Below are 15,869 nucleotides of genomic sequence, written 5' to 3' on the forward strand. Positions count from 1 at the left end.
ATGATTGGCGGATTCCGCTTGCCGCTCGCGCGTTTGTCCGTTCATGAGGGTAGGCCTTTTTCATTGTCTCCCCCAACGATGGAGGCTCTCGGTTTGAGTTTACTCGGAATACTCGGATCTGCTCGCCCGCCGTTCCTCGTGTGCGCCGAGTAAATTCCACGTCCGGGGACGTCAATTTCCCTTTTTCTTCCCTTCCCGTTTTCGCGCTGGATTCCGCTACCCTCGCGCGAGTCCCCGGCTGATGATACGAAACGGTAAATACGGTCGAGAGTAACGTCTGTCGCTTTGGTGCCGCACACCGGTAACGCCCTGTCTTTAACCCTCAGGTATTAGTCACTCGATGGAACTGGCGATATGACGGCTATCTAAACAAGTGTGCCAAAGAGAGAGAGAGAAAGAGAGAGTGAAAAAGATAAAGTATTCTTTTGAACGGGATAATACGTCAAGATGGACAGCAAGGGGAGGAAGATCATCGTCTGCGACAATGGCACCGGGGTAAGACCGCTCGTTTCCCTCACGAGAGGCATGCAGCCTCTGCGAGAGTCTCGCTGCACCGATTGCGAGAGAATGTAACCGAGCTAGAGCTATATTATTATCGAGGCGGACGGTCCGCGTATACTCCCGGCACTGATGCAGCTTTTGATTGCAGTTTGTCAAGTGCGGATACGCCGGCGCCAACTTCCCTGCCTTTATATTTCCGTCTATAGTCGGACGACCGATAATCCGAGCTGTCAACAAGATCGGCGACATCGACGTGAAGGTACGTAGGTTCATTGCCTCAAACTCGTGCGAGCTTAAGGACACAGGGCCAGTAATTACGATTTTGTTGTCGTACTTGAGTGTCTTATTGTTAAGTAGTCGATGTTACGGAAATATCACCATTTGATACTTCATCGTTAAATGTTCAATTTGTCACAACAGTTAATGGTATATAAAGCAAATGATACAACAGTTATTGTATTCATAAATGAAAGGCGAATCTCGATTTCTACTGTAATCGATTTATGGAACCGTACAAAAGATGAGAAGTGTATATCTTGAAATTTAATGAAAAGAACCGTGAAAGATTTAATATTTTATTGATCAAGTTGCATATAAAGTCTATGTGATCTTCGGAGCTCGGAGCTTTAAATTGTTTGTGCGTGTTTAGCAGTACTCAGTACTCAGACGATTAATAAGAATAATTATATTTTCAGCAAGAATATTGCGTTCGTGTAAGTCCATTATATAGTATTACGTCGTGTGCCCTCCCTGCTCCCCTTTAAGCGCTTAAGTCCGACTGAAAATAATCTGCGTGCTTGTCCACTGATGTTGAATAAAACAGTTTGAGGCTGGTGGCGTTTTAACTAACAAAAGAGAATATTTGTTTGAAATGTAAGATGACCATTACTCATAGCATTTTGATATTTAATCGTTTGATGAGTTTATGAACAATTTTTTGAAGCTACAATGTTATCGTTAAGTGAGTGATTTTACATTACGTGTGAGAAAATTCATTCATTGTATTGGATGCCATGTTTTTCTTGCGAGAGATCTTGAAAAGTCTCTAGTGACATAAATGTTGTGTCTGCTTTGACGAAGCAAAAAGATATTGCCTTTGCTAATACATTTATCATAAATATCGTTTATTACAATTTTTATACTTGTACGGGTACTTACATACATATTATACTCTTCCTATGATTATCTAATGTATTTGTGTGCTTACATTTGCTCTCGTAGGATGTGCTTAACATGCCTGTAAGTTTATTGTACTTTTTTGATGCTATATACATCAGTGTTTTAACGAGGAAGAATGTTTTTCCGACCGTAGACGTGGAAGTAGTACGATGTAGTTCGGCAAACTTTTTCCAAAGGACTTAGGTATACACACGTTTGGAAACTGATTTGATATAAAATACTTTCCTGACATGAGTTCCTGTAACCAGAGTCTCACAGAAGTAATATATTACGATTATACTGTGAACCATGAGATTCTATGAAAACATTAGCTAGTTCTTGGTATATAAAAAATAATCGAAAATGTTTATTTTTTTAAATATCTGTTATGAAATTTGATAGAGCAAAATTTTACATATCAGGAATTATTTTAATTTTCTTCCTATCATATGTAATGAAAGCAGATTTATCGCACACACTTTGGATATTTAGCTAGCCAGTGTAGTTTAAATACTTAGAATTTTTGTACTACAGATATATTTACTGACTGTGTACAAAATTGTAATGTTGTCTTCGTAAAATGAATATAATTATATCTAGGTGATGCACGCAGAGTTTTGATAATCATATATTATTGTCACGCAGGACTTAATGGTTGGCGATGAAGCGAGTAAACTTCGTTCTATGTTAGAGATAAGTTACCCAATGCAAAATGGGATTGTCAGGTATGTACACATCTTGTATCGGCTACTTGTGCTTGACATAAATCACTGCAATAACATTCAACACTTGATAGAAACTGGGAAGACATGTGTCACGTGTGGGACTACACGTTCGGCAAGGAGAAGATGAACATTAATCCTAAGGAATGTAAAATTTTGTTAACCGAACCACCGATGAATCCCATCACGAATAGAGAAAAGATGATAGAGGTAATACGTTGCACAATCCGGTAAAAGTTAAGTTAAACTCATACGAATTGAAAATCTTAATGAACACGATGTTATTTCAGGTGATGTTTGAGAAGTACGGTTTCGCTGGGACGTACATCGCGATTCAGGCAGTACTGACATTATACGCTCAGGGCTTGATCAGCGGCGTCGTTGTGGATTCCGGCGACGGTGTCACGCACATTTGCCCCGTGTTCGAGGAGTACGCTCTGCCACATTTGACCAGACGGTTGGATATAGCCGGACGCGATATTACGATGTATCTAATTAAATTGCTGCTGCTGCGCGGCTACGCGTTCAATCACTCGGCCGATTTTGAGACGGTACGAATGTTGAAGGAGAAACTATGTTACATCGGTTACAACATAGAAACGGAAGAGAAGTTGGCTCTTGAAACCACTGTATTAGTAGAATCCTATACCGTAAGTAAAATATTATTATACGTATACTGTAATTTTATTAATATTTAAGTAATTTTTACTAAGATATACAAATCGTTGTGAATATTTTAGCTTCCTGACGGGCGTGTGATCAAAGTGGGCGGGGAGAGATTTGCGGCACCGGAAGCGCTCTTTCAGCCTCATTTGATTAATGTCGAGGCGCAGGGAATAGCCGAGCTGGTATTTAGCACAATTCAAGCGGCTGATATCGATATCAGAAGCGAGCTATACAAGCACATCGTTCTGAGCGGCGGTAGTACAATGTATCCGGGGCTTCCATCGAGGCTTGAACGAGAAATGAAGCAGCTTTATCTTCAAAGAGTATTAAAGAATGATATCACTAAATTGAGTGTAAGTGTATCATAATTAATAGTACTAACATATATGTATACTGCAGATGCCTGTACTACGTACTAAATTTTTTTTACAGAAATTTAAAATAAAAATTGAAGACTCACCTCGGCGTAAGGACATGGTTTTCATGGGTGGTGCTGTATTAGCGGAAATAACGAAAGACCGTGATTCCGTGTGGATAACGCGGGAGGAATACGAAGAGAAGGGTCTTAGTGTATTAAAGAAATTAGGCTCTTACGAATCATAAGGAAAGTCATAGTAATGTAGGCTACGAAATTTTTAATGAGCAATCGAGTGTTTTATACCTAAAAAAAAACGTCGTTCTTGAGAGTTAGACTTGCGCCGCAGTTTTATGATTTGTTATGTAATTGTAAAAAGGTACTTTAAGAGAAGTACTTTAAAAGACTTACTAGCTGTTTGATACTCTAGTAAACTAATGTACTCTTTGATTAAACGTGATATAATTTCAAATAAGTACGGCAAAAGATGAAGGATTTCGAAGAAGGTACAGTCGAGTATCATGGTTCCAGTAAAATATTGAATGTGAACATTAAATATTAATTTAATAAAATCGTGACTTCGTCATATTTCGGATAGTTTTCGAGTGAAATACTTTCGTCAATCAGGTATGAAAACGATGTTGCATTTAATGTGTATTTATAGCTCTCAGGTAAATGTTCAACATATCGATTAAGTTTTATTGTTACTTACGTGATACCTGATGAAAAAACTTCATTCCTATTTCCTTGTATTTGTCATACTATTCTCTAAAAAAAGGTGTAAATACAATTGAAATTGTAAAAACGATTTCATTCGATGTGAAACACTATCTGCCTTTCCATTACGGTAATATGTAAAGAAAAAAACCGCAAGCATGATCGATGCGTGACTTTACATTTAAAGTCCCTATTTCATATGCATACATGTTATGAAACATGAATTATACGTAATATAAGTGAAAATAGCCATTAATCTGTTGTTGATTAAAAACTGTTTGAAATTAAATAGTTAGATTTGTATATATGGAATGTTGAGATATTTACAACTTTTTCTTATTATAAGCAACAATGCATAGAATCATAGAATGAAAACATAAAATTTTAATTATACGTGTATCGCAAAATATTTTACAATACAATGATTCCAATTTGGTTCTCATATCATACTTGTCTATGTGCTCATTATTGTCACACTCACATGCAGGTCTGCGATCTTTTTAATTTCAGTCAATTATTACCATTAATTATACTTTATATATAAGTATACATATATTATAGTTATTATTTCACGCAACACAAAAAGTTTTAAGATATGCATTTACTTTTGGATATTCTTTCGTAAGGTGTATTGTACAGATAAATGTAATTTTTTACAATTATTTTCTATTTTTACTAAGTCATATTATTACTTTCTATAAGAAGAAATATTTGCTCCTCTTTAAAGAATCATAATTGAAGATCATAAATCGGACATTTATTATGCGAGATTTAATATTTTCAAAAGTTATGCAAGAATTGAATTTTTTGTTTAAATTACCTCGTAAAATACATAAATTAAAAGAAGATTTGAGGGAGAGAATTTTGTACATTGTATATATAATTTCTTATGTTTCGTTTATTGACAGAAATGAATTTGTTTCACCTATTTCATGCTTACCTTCCTGTGCTCTTTTTGTACGAGAATGTATGAGATGAAAGGTTTGACGAATGGGCACGATGTGGAAATGATTATTTTATAATAAATCTACAACAGTCTTTATTACGTTTTTCCATGTGACCTTTATATCGCATAGCAATGTACACGTTTTTATGTCCGAATAAAAATAACAGTACAATCTGGTATTATACAATTCAGCGTTTAATTAGATTGTAATGTGTAACAAGAGATAAATGTATCCAATTTTCGTTAAAGATTTGTACAATTGGATTTTGCGACAGCGTTCTGTATGACAAATATAACAGGCTGTTATTCGAAGAGAAAAAAAAAATAGTCTGTAAACGGTGCTGTAGCCACGCGTGCTTCATCGAAGTCGGTTTTTTTTTTTCAAGTGTATATAATTGCTATACACTCACTTATATCATAAATGGCTTTTAACATAACGGTTCGTCTCCCCCCCCCCCTTCTGCATTCGCAAGCTATATAAGTCGATTATCTTAAGCAAATAAAAAAAGAAAAGGTAATATACAAAACGGTATCACTTATGTTGTAATGGCCGTTCTACAATTCCTACAGTATGTAACAATACAAACTTGTTTTTACAGTAATCACGTGAAGACACTTCGAGATAGTGAATAAGGAATTGGATGGAAAACATTGAAGTTCTTTTCTTTTTCTTTCTTCTTATCGGTCACATTCAGAATGTGATCGGCTTGTTCTTGCATTGATCGATACAAAAGTTCGTGAAACGCTTAAGGAACTTTGGATACTCCCTCTTGTAAACGGCCCGTAAAACGGCTGCCGGGGCCCATCCACCCGGATTTACTGAAATTCAAATCAAATTATATATACGCATGAAAAGAAACGAATGAAACGGCGATTAAATTATTGAACATCAATATACTCACCAACTGAACAGTACGTTATTTTACACGTAATGTTCTCCCTCTTTATTTCCTCTTCGTCTTTCGGGGGATCGATAAATGTTTGGCATACGAGACAAACCGTCAGATAAACTCTCACGCATTTACCCCCATTTGGCTGCAACGATTAATTTCACTTAGCAACTTGCTGTAACTTGTTCTAATAAACGAAGAAACTTCTGCATGAAACGTATAATACATACCGGATGATCGGGATGTTCAGTACTGTGATTGCAGACTATCCACAGATCGTGTGCGTCGCGATCCTGATCATCGGACACCCGGCGGATGTGCGACCAAAACAACGCGTCGCGCTGGCTCGCCGGCCAGATACGTTTGTGCGTTTGCAGAAATAACAGCGTGTCCTTGGAAATGTTCTCGACGATCGCCATGTCCTCCAAGGTGGCTTCCCAACCACTCCTGTATTCGGGACTGAAAAATATCTTGCAGACCTCGTGACCGGTCACCCCTTTGACGACGTGACACGCTTTGAGAGGATCTACGACCAGTCCGTCGGCCTCCTCCTCCCGCCGGTACATTCGCATATCACCGTCTTCGGCAAATAATTGCCAGCCACCCGCTCCGCCTACGCCGAGCCGAGCGTAATGCAGCTGCTCCATCGTAATTTTCTCTATCTACAAATTGGCAATAAGAAATAATCAAAAAATGTAAGCGGTTCAATTATACCACAAATATGATTAAAAATAACTGTTATTTAGAAATTAATTAATTATCGATCAAAAATTTATGTTAACATTCTACACACTATTGTCGTACAGAAATTAAATTACAAATATATATTATCACATGTTGCCACAAAAAAAGAACATTAAGAAAGCGATTTAATATCCTTTTATTTAATATTTATTTTATTTTTTTTGATAATAATTATTAATGAAAGTACATTCTCAATAATAATAAGAACAAAATCAGAGAAATGCAAAAGATATGTAATTACCTCTGGCCATAGCCTGTGCGTAGACGCTGTTGTGGTGGGGGACGTCAAAATTGAAACAGATTTCTGTTTTAAACGATCCCTTAATTGATTCTCCTCCTCGATTTTGTCCAGACCCGTCTCGACGGCATCGTAAAATTCTTCATCGCAAAGAGCGCTGTGCGGACCTTCCTTAAAAATAAAGTTTCAAAACGTTATTGAAAAAAAGTTACATAATTTTAATGCTTACTTATCTCTGTGAATCCTAATTTATAATTCACATGATATAATACATGACATAATACATGAACTCATAAAGTAATCCTATACACATTTAAATATCACTATTCTATATACAATTAAAAACTCACGTTATAAAACTTTATCTTTATCTTCATTTTTCTATTATTAAAATTTGTAATAATATAATTGAAATAATACACAGATATTTAATTGAGGAGTAAATACATAAGTCTGTACTCCTTAGTAGTCTGGAGGATACTAAGCAGGCAAAAGATTTCCAAAGTAGTGACCTAATTCATAATTGCGAAATATAGTCAGAAATTCCTCTTACTTTCTAACACATAGGCGTTACTTATGTCATCTACAGAGAAATTCAATTACGATGTCGTAAAGAATTTTTTATAAATGAGTAACTAGAAATATTATCTTCGTATAAAAGTACTTGTAATATAATAAAAGATTCAAGAATTTGGGAAAAAAGTAATAATTTACCTTTGTACACATATGTATATATCTATATACGGATAAAAATATAGAAAATAAATATTCTGATGAATTCTTATCATAAAAAATATCAACAAAAAATGTTAGTTTCTCAAAAATTAATAATTATACATAACAATTAACTTCAAAAACACCTTTAGCACGAGATATTTTTCCAATGACACTCCTATATGAAATACAATTGATCAATTTCGTATAAGTTGGTTCATATCTCTAGTATTTTCGTTATCACAATATTAATAGTTATCTAAGTGATAGTTGTGTACGTGCTGTTAAAGTGTTATCTAATATAGTGGACAAACAACTTAAACAGATAGATTTGTCCATATTGAATAATCATAAGCATTAGAAGTTTTATAACCATATTGAGCAAAAGTATTTTTTTAATTCTTAAAATTTTTCTTGTTTTTAATTCTATTATGACGACTTATCGCGTATTTAAATAATTCTAAATACTTGTATCCGCTTCTATAGCCATATATTATGGAGCCACGTGTTATGGGATCACGTGTTACCCCAAATTTTCTATTTTGTGAGAAATTCTTATTTTATTTTGGGATTTTATAATTCTGAATACAAGTATTTAGAATTTTGTTTTAGGATTTTATAATTCTAAATACAAGTATTTAGAATTATATAAAATACAAGTATTTAGAATTATAGAATCTCAAAATAAAATAAGAATTTCACAAAATAAAAATTTGGGGCAACACGTGGCTCCATAACACGTGGCTCCATAACATGTGGTTATAGAAACGGATCGAATTATAATCAGCGGATCTCGGGTTCAATTCTGACTTTCACCCCATATACACGCCACGATTTATTTTTTATTTATTTATTTCGCGTTTTTCGGCTTCAAACCAAATACTTTGACTTACAAGAGGTTGATTAAAGAATGAGGTTGTGTACGAAATTGTAATTCATTTTCGGGAACAATACATACATATTTAAAACAGAAATCACGAGACAATGAAAAAAAAAGAGAGAGAGAGAGAACCAACCTCGTAATCAGGACCCCCGTGTATAACGACCCTAGGTCTCGGAGAGCCGTTGTGATGCATGGCAACTTGATCTTTCAGAACTTTATAAAGTTCTTGCAACTTCCGTTTCTTCTCAACTTCTTTCTCCCATCTACGGCGCCATGCATCCTCCCGCTGCACCATCAATTCGACACAGTGTTGCAAGGTTGCCAACACCCCTTCGCTGGTGGCTTTAAATGTTATAGCTTCCCCTTTGAAGTCCACCGATTGTTCAGCCGGATTGAACATTGTCTCAATTTTCTTTTCTGTGAAATTTATCGCAATAAAATTAATTAATTACATAAAGCTTTTTCTACATACTTCATGTAACAATAGACCTGTTTAGGCCTGTCCTTTTCAGCTGAACTTCTTGCACGGTTCATCTTTTTCTCTCCAACATGAAAAGAAAAAGAGAAAAGATGAACCGCGCAGAAGTTCAGCTGAAAAGGACAGGCCTTTTGTTTTAATTCTACTTGTTGCACAGTTCATCTTTTCTCCTTTTCTCTACAACGTGAAAAGAAAAAGAGGAAAGATGAACCGTGCAAAAAAATTCAGCTAAAACGAACAAGCCTAATTAAAAATTACAGTTTAGATTTGAAAATTATAAATTACGGTTACATTAAAAAATTGTGACATAAATTTATGTCATAGATCTATTCCAAGTATTTGGAACAAGAGATAGAAATATGAAGGGTTGTTTACAAGGTAAAAGTTATTACCTTCTTTGGAAGTATTCTTGGCATTTTCCGCACAGTTATCAAAATACTTCTGCAGAGTATCGATCTGCTTGATCAGAATGTCCCTGAAGGTTTCAATTTCGGCCAACTTTTCCTTCAGCCCTCTAATGCCGCGCTTAGTAAGACTACCGGCGCTCGTTGTCGACTGCGTATTCGACACGAGCGAAATGGCACTGCCGTGTCGTTTTAGACTATTCTCGCTCCCATAACCGGATTCAGACTGTTTTGTGGCAAACAAAGATTGATGAGCATGGTGCACAAATCTAACTCGGTAGAGTTAATTTCTAATTTTCATTTATAAATATTGACCAAATCTCATAAAAATATATATAAATAATAACAGAAATTGTGGGATTTAAGATCAGCAAATTAAATCTTAGCACATCTCATGAAAATAATCATACAATTTATATTAATTACACAATAATCATGCAATTTACATTGATCACACAATTATATTAATAAAAGTAAACCAAAGTAAATTACATATCATTACCTTGTAAGACTTCAAGACGTCCACCCATCGCTGCTTCTCCTCCGGACTGTTTGCCCTTAAATACCAAACCAAGCAATCGTTCACGGACACGTCGAATCTACATTCGTCAAACTGGTGTGCCTGTTAAAACGGATAACGGATAACGCAACTGCTCATTGGCCTGACCTGCCGTATCATGTTTACATTGTCGAACGTATTTATACGTATTTATATAAAACATATCTCGACCTCTCACCTTGATATTAGCTTTGTACAGACTAATCGAGCCACGACACCCGTACCCGCTGTCCTGCTCGGATTTGTAATAAGACAAAGTACCATCTTTGAGTACAATAAATCTAGTTTGCCAGCCATGTATGTAATTTGTCCATTTGGATAGTGTACCCTGAAGTTCCGGAACTATGACCCCGTCGGAGTCGTCGTCGTCGCCGCCGTCGATCTCGGCGTCAACGATGCACTCGGCGTCCTCGTTACCGAGGCCCCGTGGTGTCTCCACCACTTCATCGGCCATTCTTTAACGGGTTCTTCGATCGCGATATCTCTCACGGACTTAGCACTCGGCTGGGGGAGCGCTTCCTGACATCGCCTGGAAGGCGATTCCGAGGGGGCTGCGCGAGCTCGGTGGGGGCCGATTCGGTTCGCGTGACAAACGACTCCGGTCCGGGGCGAGGACTTGCGAGACGGGGGTCAGCGGGTTGTCACGGCGTGATAGAACGTCTCAAAACATCGCCTCTGACAACTGTCGTACATAACCTGTACGCCAAATATCCCTTATCAGGAGACGTCAATCGAGGGGGGGAAGCGCTGGTATACTACACGTCTACACGTACGCGTTAAAATTAAAAGTGATGGGGTGGGTAGGAGGTAGGAGGAGGGAGGGACATCAAATCGCTATAGTATAGTTAGTATAGTATATAGTTTTAGTCGTGGTACATACGTGCCTTGCGCCGCGGAGAGTAATCTTCTTCCTAATATCCTATAAATATAGCCCTCAAGCTCAAGCAGTAATGCCGAATTGTGCTGAATGCTCCAAACACGGCCACGCGGAGAGTAATGACTGCGCGTCCGGCAGAAAAAGCAGTAGTAAGTAGTAAGCGTTTATAGTGATTCTTTCATTCTTTGTTACGATTGGTTTCTATTTTATATTTAGATCCAACGAGGAACTAAAAGCAAGATATCCAATGAGCATTTCGAACGTCAAAACGTCATATCCGTCGCACTGTGGAACGCGACGGATATGACGGATAGCAACGAAAGTTGACCAAATTTGAAGATTTGTTGCACGCGACGATTCAGAGATAATACAGGCGAAATAACTGATGAATAAATGCAATTGGTAATAATAATATATCAGCGATATTATATATAACGAATTAAAAATGTTGCTTCAAACAGTTAACGGACCGACATTTAGTCGCCTGTGTACACAATTTATGTCCATTTGTCAATACAGATTAACTTTAATCTCGAAAATTAATTTCAAGTTACTCAATTTTTATTTCTTTCTAATTCTGAGAATTATAAAAAGATAAAAAAATAAATAAGTAAAACCGAGATTAATATATAATGGTAGAAATGAAGTAAAATTGAAATAAATAATTTATGGCTATAAGGACGCGCGATCAAAATCAATCTTTTAAAAATGAATGCGATAAAATTTTGAATTGAGAAAGTACAAAAGAAAAGCTGCGTGAATCTGAATTTATATATATAATTTTATATATGTATATATAATATATATATTATATGATTATTATTATTAGTAATAATTTATACAAATACTTTAATATCTTTATGTGGTAGTGATTACTTCCCACATTGCACATTCGAGAAGTTCTACATATACAAGGAGGGACAAATCAAGAGACTCATCTCTCTCGCGCTCGACTCGTTATCCTATAGTTTTACGTTGATGGATTTTACTGCCGCTCTCTTATCGAGACGTTACAGTTATTAACATCGTACCTCGATGGACTTTGAAATTCGGGCATTTGAACATCTATGTCCCTCCTTAACGCGTGTTGTGGCGCAAAGTAAAAGTCACGACAGTACAGCGAATCCTTAAATTTTTTTTTGTCTTTAAATAGCTTAGAAAATATTGTAAGTTCGGTTACGGCTAGGTGTGTCGCGGATAACTTTGATCGTTGCATGTATTCTTTAAAATCTAGTTTAATAGAAAACGCGTCGCATCCCTCCTTCTATCCCACGACGTACACGTTTAATTCTGCTTAGTATATATACACGGCGGGGTGGTACCGTCATCTCTTGGCACCGGAGTACTTAAAATTAGGCTACCGTTTCTTTCCTTTATTATTTTTTTTGTTTTGTTTTTAGTCGGTCATTGGGTGTAAACGTTACTTTTTAAACATCGACAATACTTCGAATAAGGTTCGGAGAGAGGATCGCAAACAACAGTGAAGACGTACGGGTCCTCCGATACGTCTCTCATACCTCTTATACGGTGCCTTCTATCGAACTGTGCGATTAACGTCAGTAGAAATGTATGTATACTTCGGTGAGAATACAGAACGAGAAAAGGAAAGGGACGTTTCCGCTGTATCGCGCTTTTGAAAAATACTCTTACGACTAGGAAAGGAATATATACGCATTAGCATCGAATCTTTCGATAAATCAGTCGTCGATACGGTTAATACTTTCCTCATCGATTTCGTCTATTCTGTATAACGTTTCTTGGAATTTTAAGTAGAGTCCAGTCTTCGTTACCACGTAAGACAAGATATATTCCTAATGATTATTTCGGTGAAACGTGAAAAAGATTCGCTTTCAGCTTGAAATCAATACTAATGTACATACATCAAGATTGTTACAATCTCCATGTCATATCAGATTCAAACAACGATTCAGAGGACATGGCGTTGCTAAATTATTTCCTGTACCGATAATACTTGGATAAAATTACCTAGTTTTTACAGTCGCATCACACACACATTGTCTCTTATTACAAAACAGAGATAATTCTCCTTCAGAACTGAAATAATTATAAAATATAAAACACTATAAATTGCAGATAAATGACATTTGAAAAATAAAAGATTACTATTATGATCCGATCTTTTAGATTAGATTTTGTAGACTGCGACTGAGAATGAAGCTAGCACTCACACAATTAATTACACCTCGAGGAAATCTTTCAATAAAGTAACGCGACGCTTTTCCGCAATGTCCATTTGATTCTCTAGATCTCCTCGATCCGTTGTTTCCGCTCGTTCGATCTTCCACGAGAGATTCTCTATTTCCGCCTCTAATTGAGCTTGTTGATACTCGAACTGTTAAGCAAGATGATTCCATTTGTCATCAGTTATTACATGTATCGTCGAATATTATTATTATTATCGCGAGATCTTACCAGTTCTTTACGCGGGCCAGATTCCATGTAATAGGCATACGGATACGTGTATTGCAAGGTGTAACGGCAACGCGCTAAGAGCGACGCCGCCTCGAACAGATGTTGCCAATCTATCCACGTACCGCTCGCATTCATCACCTTATTGTTAATTCTCATCTTAATCCCCTCCAACGTTTGCTCCTCCAACTTCAACGACTTGCTATGATTCTCCCACTGGAAAGGAAAAAAAAACATAAGGCGTTGCAAGCGGAAAATATAAAAACTGGAACGGACGTACGGTCTAAGGGCTAAATTACCGCGAAGGACTTACTCGCTCGTAATAGTGAAGGTACTTCTTAGGACTTACTCGCTCGTAATAGTGAAGGTACTTCTTGAGAGCTTCTCTCGCTTGCGCGTGAACGCTCTCGTGCGCGATGTTCGGATTCTCCTTGTAACGCGAACACTCGTAGTACTCGCTGCCGTGTGCTTTCCAATCTCCAAGGCACATCCAACAGAAGTCGTGCTTACAATTGTAACATTGCATGTGGTTGCAGCCACCGTTCTTCTCTATGCAGATATGACATTTTGGACACTGCAAACAGATTTTACGATGCATTGAGTATCTCCGTACAGATTTTACGATGCATCGAACATCTCCCGTCACGTTTCATAAGCTGCTCTCGCGGGCAGCAACGCGAGATACTCACATCTTTGGTATGAGCACTAATGTAATTCGCCGTCTCGGAATCATCCGCGCATTTCGTCAACCATTTCCTAATTGTACCGCAATCGGTAGGTGCATGGTAATCCATACCACATCGGAAGCTGGAATTACAAAAAAAGTGTTTTCGCTCGCTCTTGTGACAATAAAACGTTCGGCATATATCCGAGATTGCTTACCAGAATACAGTTTTACACGATGAACACATGACTCTCTTCGCTCGTTGTTCCTTCGAGCGCAAAACTATTTGGCAATTTGGACCGGGACAAAATCGTAGCTGTGGATGAGACTTGACGTAATCGCGGAAGGCAAACTGCTGATACCTTTCTCTCATGTTAGGCTTAGTAAGTAGGGAAAGGACAAAGTCCTCTGGAGCTAGGACGTCGCAATCTTGTGCCATGCAGCTTATACCTGGGCAAAACGAGGGATTACGGCTGATAGATGTTTGAAAATCAGCAGGGTAAACCGTAAGTGGAATCTGAACGGAACGACATTACTTACCGGTAGATATACCTTGAGTTATTTGTACTTCAAAATGCATACACCAACAGTCTTTGCAAAACGAGTGTCCGCACGTGAGCGTAGAAAATCTGTCCGCGGGATAAACCGTAATGCAGACCAAGCACACGCCGCTCCGCTGACTCTTCGTTCCTGGCACTTGTTCCGGGGTAGGCTTAATCTTCGAACTGATCAATAAACTGGAAGCATTGGTACGGTACTTTGTGACGATATCCTGGGACGCCCAGTTGTGCGCGTGCAGCAACACCTTGGCCAGGGACGGCGTGACGTGGAGGCTATTGCTCAACACCTCCACGCTCTCGTTCAGAAGCCGCTCCACCTCCTCGACTCGCAGGCAGTCGTACACCGCGTACTCCGGGTCCCTCCTGTTCTGCTCGGGGTCCACGTCGTTGTCCACGTCGCCGCCCCCCCACGGCTGGATGCTGTAATAGTCCTCGTAGCCCGTGTCCCCGCAGTCGGAGTCCGAGCAATCCATCTCGCTGTCATTCTCGCTTGACATCTGCATAGAAAAACATTACGCGCGTTAGTCGGTAGGCTCGTTAGATCGTCTCTCACGCTGGAAAACGGTAAACGTGACGCCGAGACGAGAGTCTCAGGAGGCACCGAGGGAAGCACCTTTCGGCATAACCTTTACGACCGTGAAAGTTCGAGTCTCTCGCGACGAGCTAGACGGGACACGAGGGGACGGGATCCGAATTGTCGGGCACAGTCGGGCACGGGAATTCACGTTGGAACCTGGAACCCCCTCGGCGGACAGGCACGCGACACGCGTAAAGAGAACGCTCTCTCGTCGCTCGTCGCCGAGCGTTTCGGGCGCGCGTCGAGGGGAGAAAGCTTTCGCGGATTTACCATTCGCGTATTTTTTTTCTCTCGCAATCTGCCTGTCCTTTCGAGCTTTCTCTCTCTCTCGCGCTCTCCCTCTCTCGCGCTGCTTCGACAAACGGCAATGCCGTCGCGTCGCGTGGATGCGCGACGTGAGGGTGCGTTGTGACGGTTTCGTGCGCGAGCGAACGCGACGGGGGGACCGTCGTTCTCTATTTTTTTTCCTTTTTCCTTCGGGGAGAGAGAGGGAGGGAGGGAGACAGAGAGACCCACCTTCTCGATCGGCTCAATCGGCTGCGCTTGCCCGGGTTATCAAGAAAGATGCATTTATGCGCCCGTTTCCGCGTGCGAGCTGACCCGTTCACGGATCGTCGAAAGGGGGGCTGCTGCGCGAGCGAATTATCCTCCACCGGCGGCCGCGTAACTGTTGTAAGCGAGCGGACGCGGACGGAGCACGAGCACGCGAGAGCGCATCGCTTCTCCCTCTCTCCCCCTCTCTGTCTCTCACCGATCTCTCCCCTTTCGCGCGCGCGCACGTACGTA

The 15,869-nt window shown here is 39.0% G+C and overlaps 3 protein-coding genes and 1 long non-coding RNA gene across 10 annotated transcripts; 2 read left to right on the forward strand and 2 right to left on the reverse strand.

The window, feature by feature from the left end:
- The first annotated feature begins 62 nt into the window (after nucleotides 1–62).
- On the forward strand, nucleotides 63–5,252 carry Arp2 (Actin-related protein 2). Of its 5 annotated transcripts, XM_071770907.1 has the most exons (10): nucleotides 63–254; nucleotides 327–495; nucleotides 650–760; nucleotides 1,197–1,214; nucleotides 1,723–1,740; nucleotides 2,305–2,384; nucleotides 2,456–2,591; nucleotides 2,672–3,031; nucleotides 3,122–3,400; nucleotides 3,480–5,252. In XM_071770907.1, the coding sequence occupies exons 2-10, from the start codon at nucleotides 448–450 to the stop codon at nucleotides 3,648–3,650; spliced, it is 1,221 nt and encodes a 406-aa protein (XP_071627008.1). In that variant the 5' UTR covers nucleotides 63–254; nucleotides 327–447; the 3' UTR covers nucleotides 3,651–5,252. The 5 variants fall into 5 exon arrangements, with proteins under 5 accessions (XP_071627008.1, XP_071627010.1, XP_071627009.1 ...); XM_071770909.1 differs by lacking the exon at nucleotides 1,723–1,740; XM_071770908.1 differs by lacking the exon at nucleotides 1,197–1,214.
- Nucleotides 5,158–10,874, reverse strand: Cert (ceramide transfer protein). Its single transcript, XM_071770887.1, has 9 exons — nucleotides 10,856–10,874; nucleotides 10,154–10,671; nucleotides 9,919–10,038; nucleotides 9,405–9,642; nucleotides 8,668–8,951; nucleotides 6,941–7,108; nucleotides 6,186–6,617; nucleotides 5,968–6,100; nucleotides 5,158–5,884 (listed from the first exon to the last, which is right to left on the reverse strand). The coding sequence occupies exons 2-9, from the start codon at nucleotides 10,427–10,429 to the stop codon at nucleotides 5,757–5,759; spliced, it is 1,779 nt and encodes a 592-aa protein (XP_071626988.1). The 5' UTR covers nucleotides 10,430–10,671; nucleotides 10,856–10,874; the 3' UTR covers nucleotides 5,158–5,756.
- On the forward strand, nucleotides 10,867–11,315 carry LOC139808685 (uncharacterized). Its single transcript, XR_011730924.1, has 2 exons — nucleotides 10,867–11,001; nucleotides 11,069–11,315. It is a non-coding gene; the product is annotated as an uncharacterized lncRNA (long non-coding RNA).
- Nucleotides 11,316–11,613: 298 nt separating this feature from the next.
- Nucleotides 11,614–15,821, reverse strand: Ari-2 (E3 ubiquitin-protein ligase ari-2). Of its 3 annotated transcripts, none has more exons than XM_071770888.1 (7): nucleotides 15,600–15,821; nucleotides 14,487–15,003; nucleotides 14,165–14,396; nucleotides 13,972–14,089; nucleotides 13,596–13,856; nucleotides 13,286–13,498; nucleotides 11,614–13,205 (listed from the first exon to the last, which is right to left on the reverse strand). In XM_071770888.1, the coding sequence occupies exons 2-7, from the start codon at nucleotides 15,001–15,003 to the stop codon at nucleotides 13,050–13,052; spliced, it is 1,497 nt and encodes a 498-aa protein (XP_071626989.1). In that variant the 5' UTR covers nucleotides 15,600–15,821; the 3' UTR covers nucleotides 11,614–13,049. The 3 variants fall into 3 exon arrangements, with proteins under 3 accessions (XP_071626989.1, XP_071626992.1, XP_071626991.1); XM_071770891.1 differs by lacking the exon at nucleotides 15,600–15,821 and adding an exon at nucleotides 15,354–15,507 and having other exon boundaries at nucleotides 13,632–13,856; XM_071770890.1 differs by lacking the exon at nucleotides 15,600–15,821 and adding an exon at nucleotides 15,120–15,317.
- Nucleotides 15,822–15,869: the final 48 nt, after the last annotated feature.

This window comes from Temnothorax longispinosus, chromosome 2, assembly GCF_030848805.1.
Source record: "Temnothorax longispinosus isolate EJ_2023e chromosome 2, Tlon_JGU_v1, whole genome shotgun sequence".
NCBI classification, from domain to species: domain Eukaryota; kingdom Metazoa; phylum Arthropoda; class Insecta; order Hymenoptera; family Formicidae; genus Temnothorax; species Temnothorax longispinosus.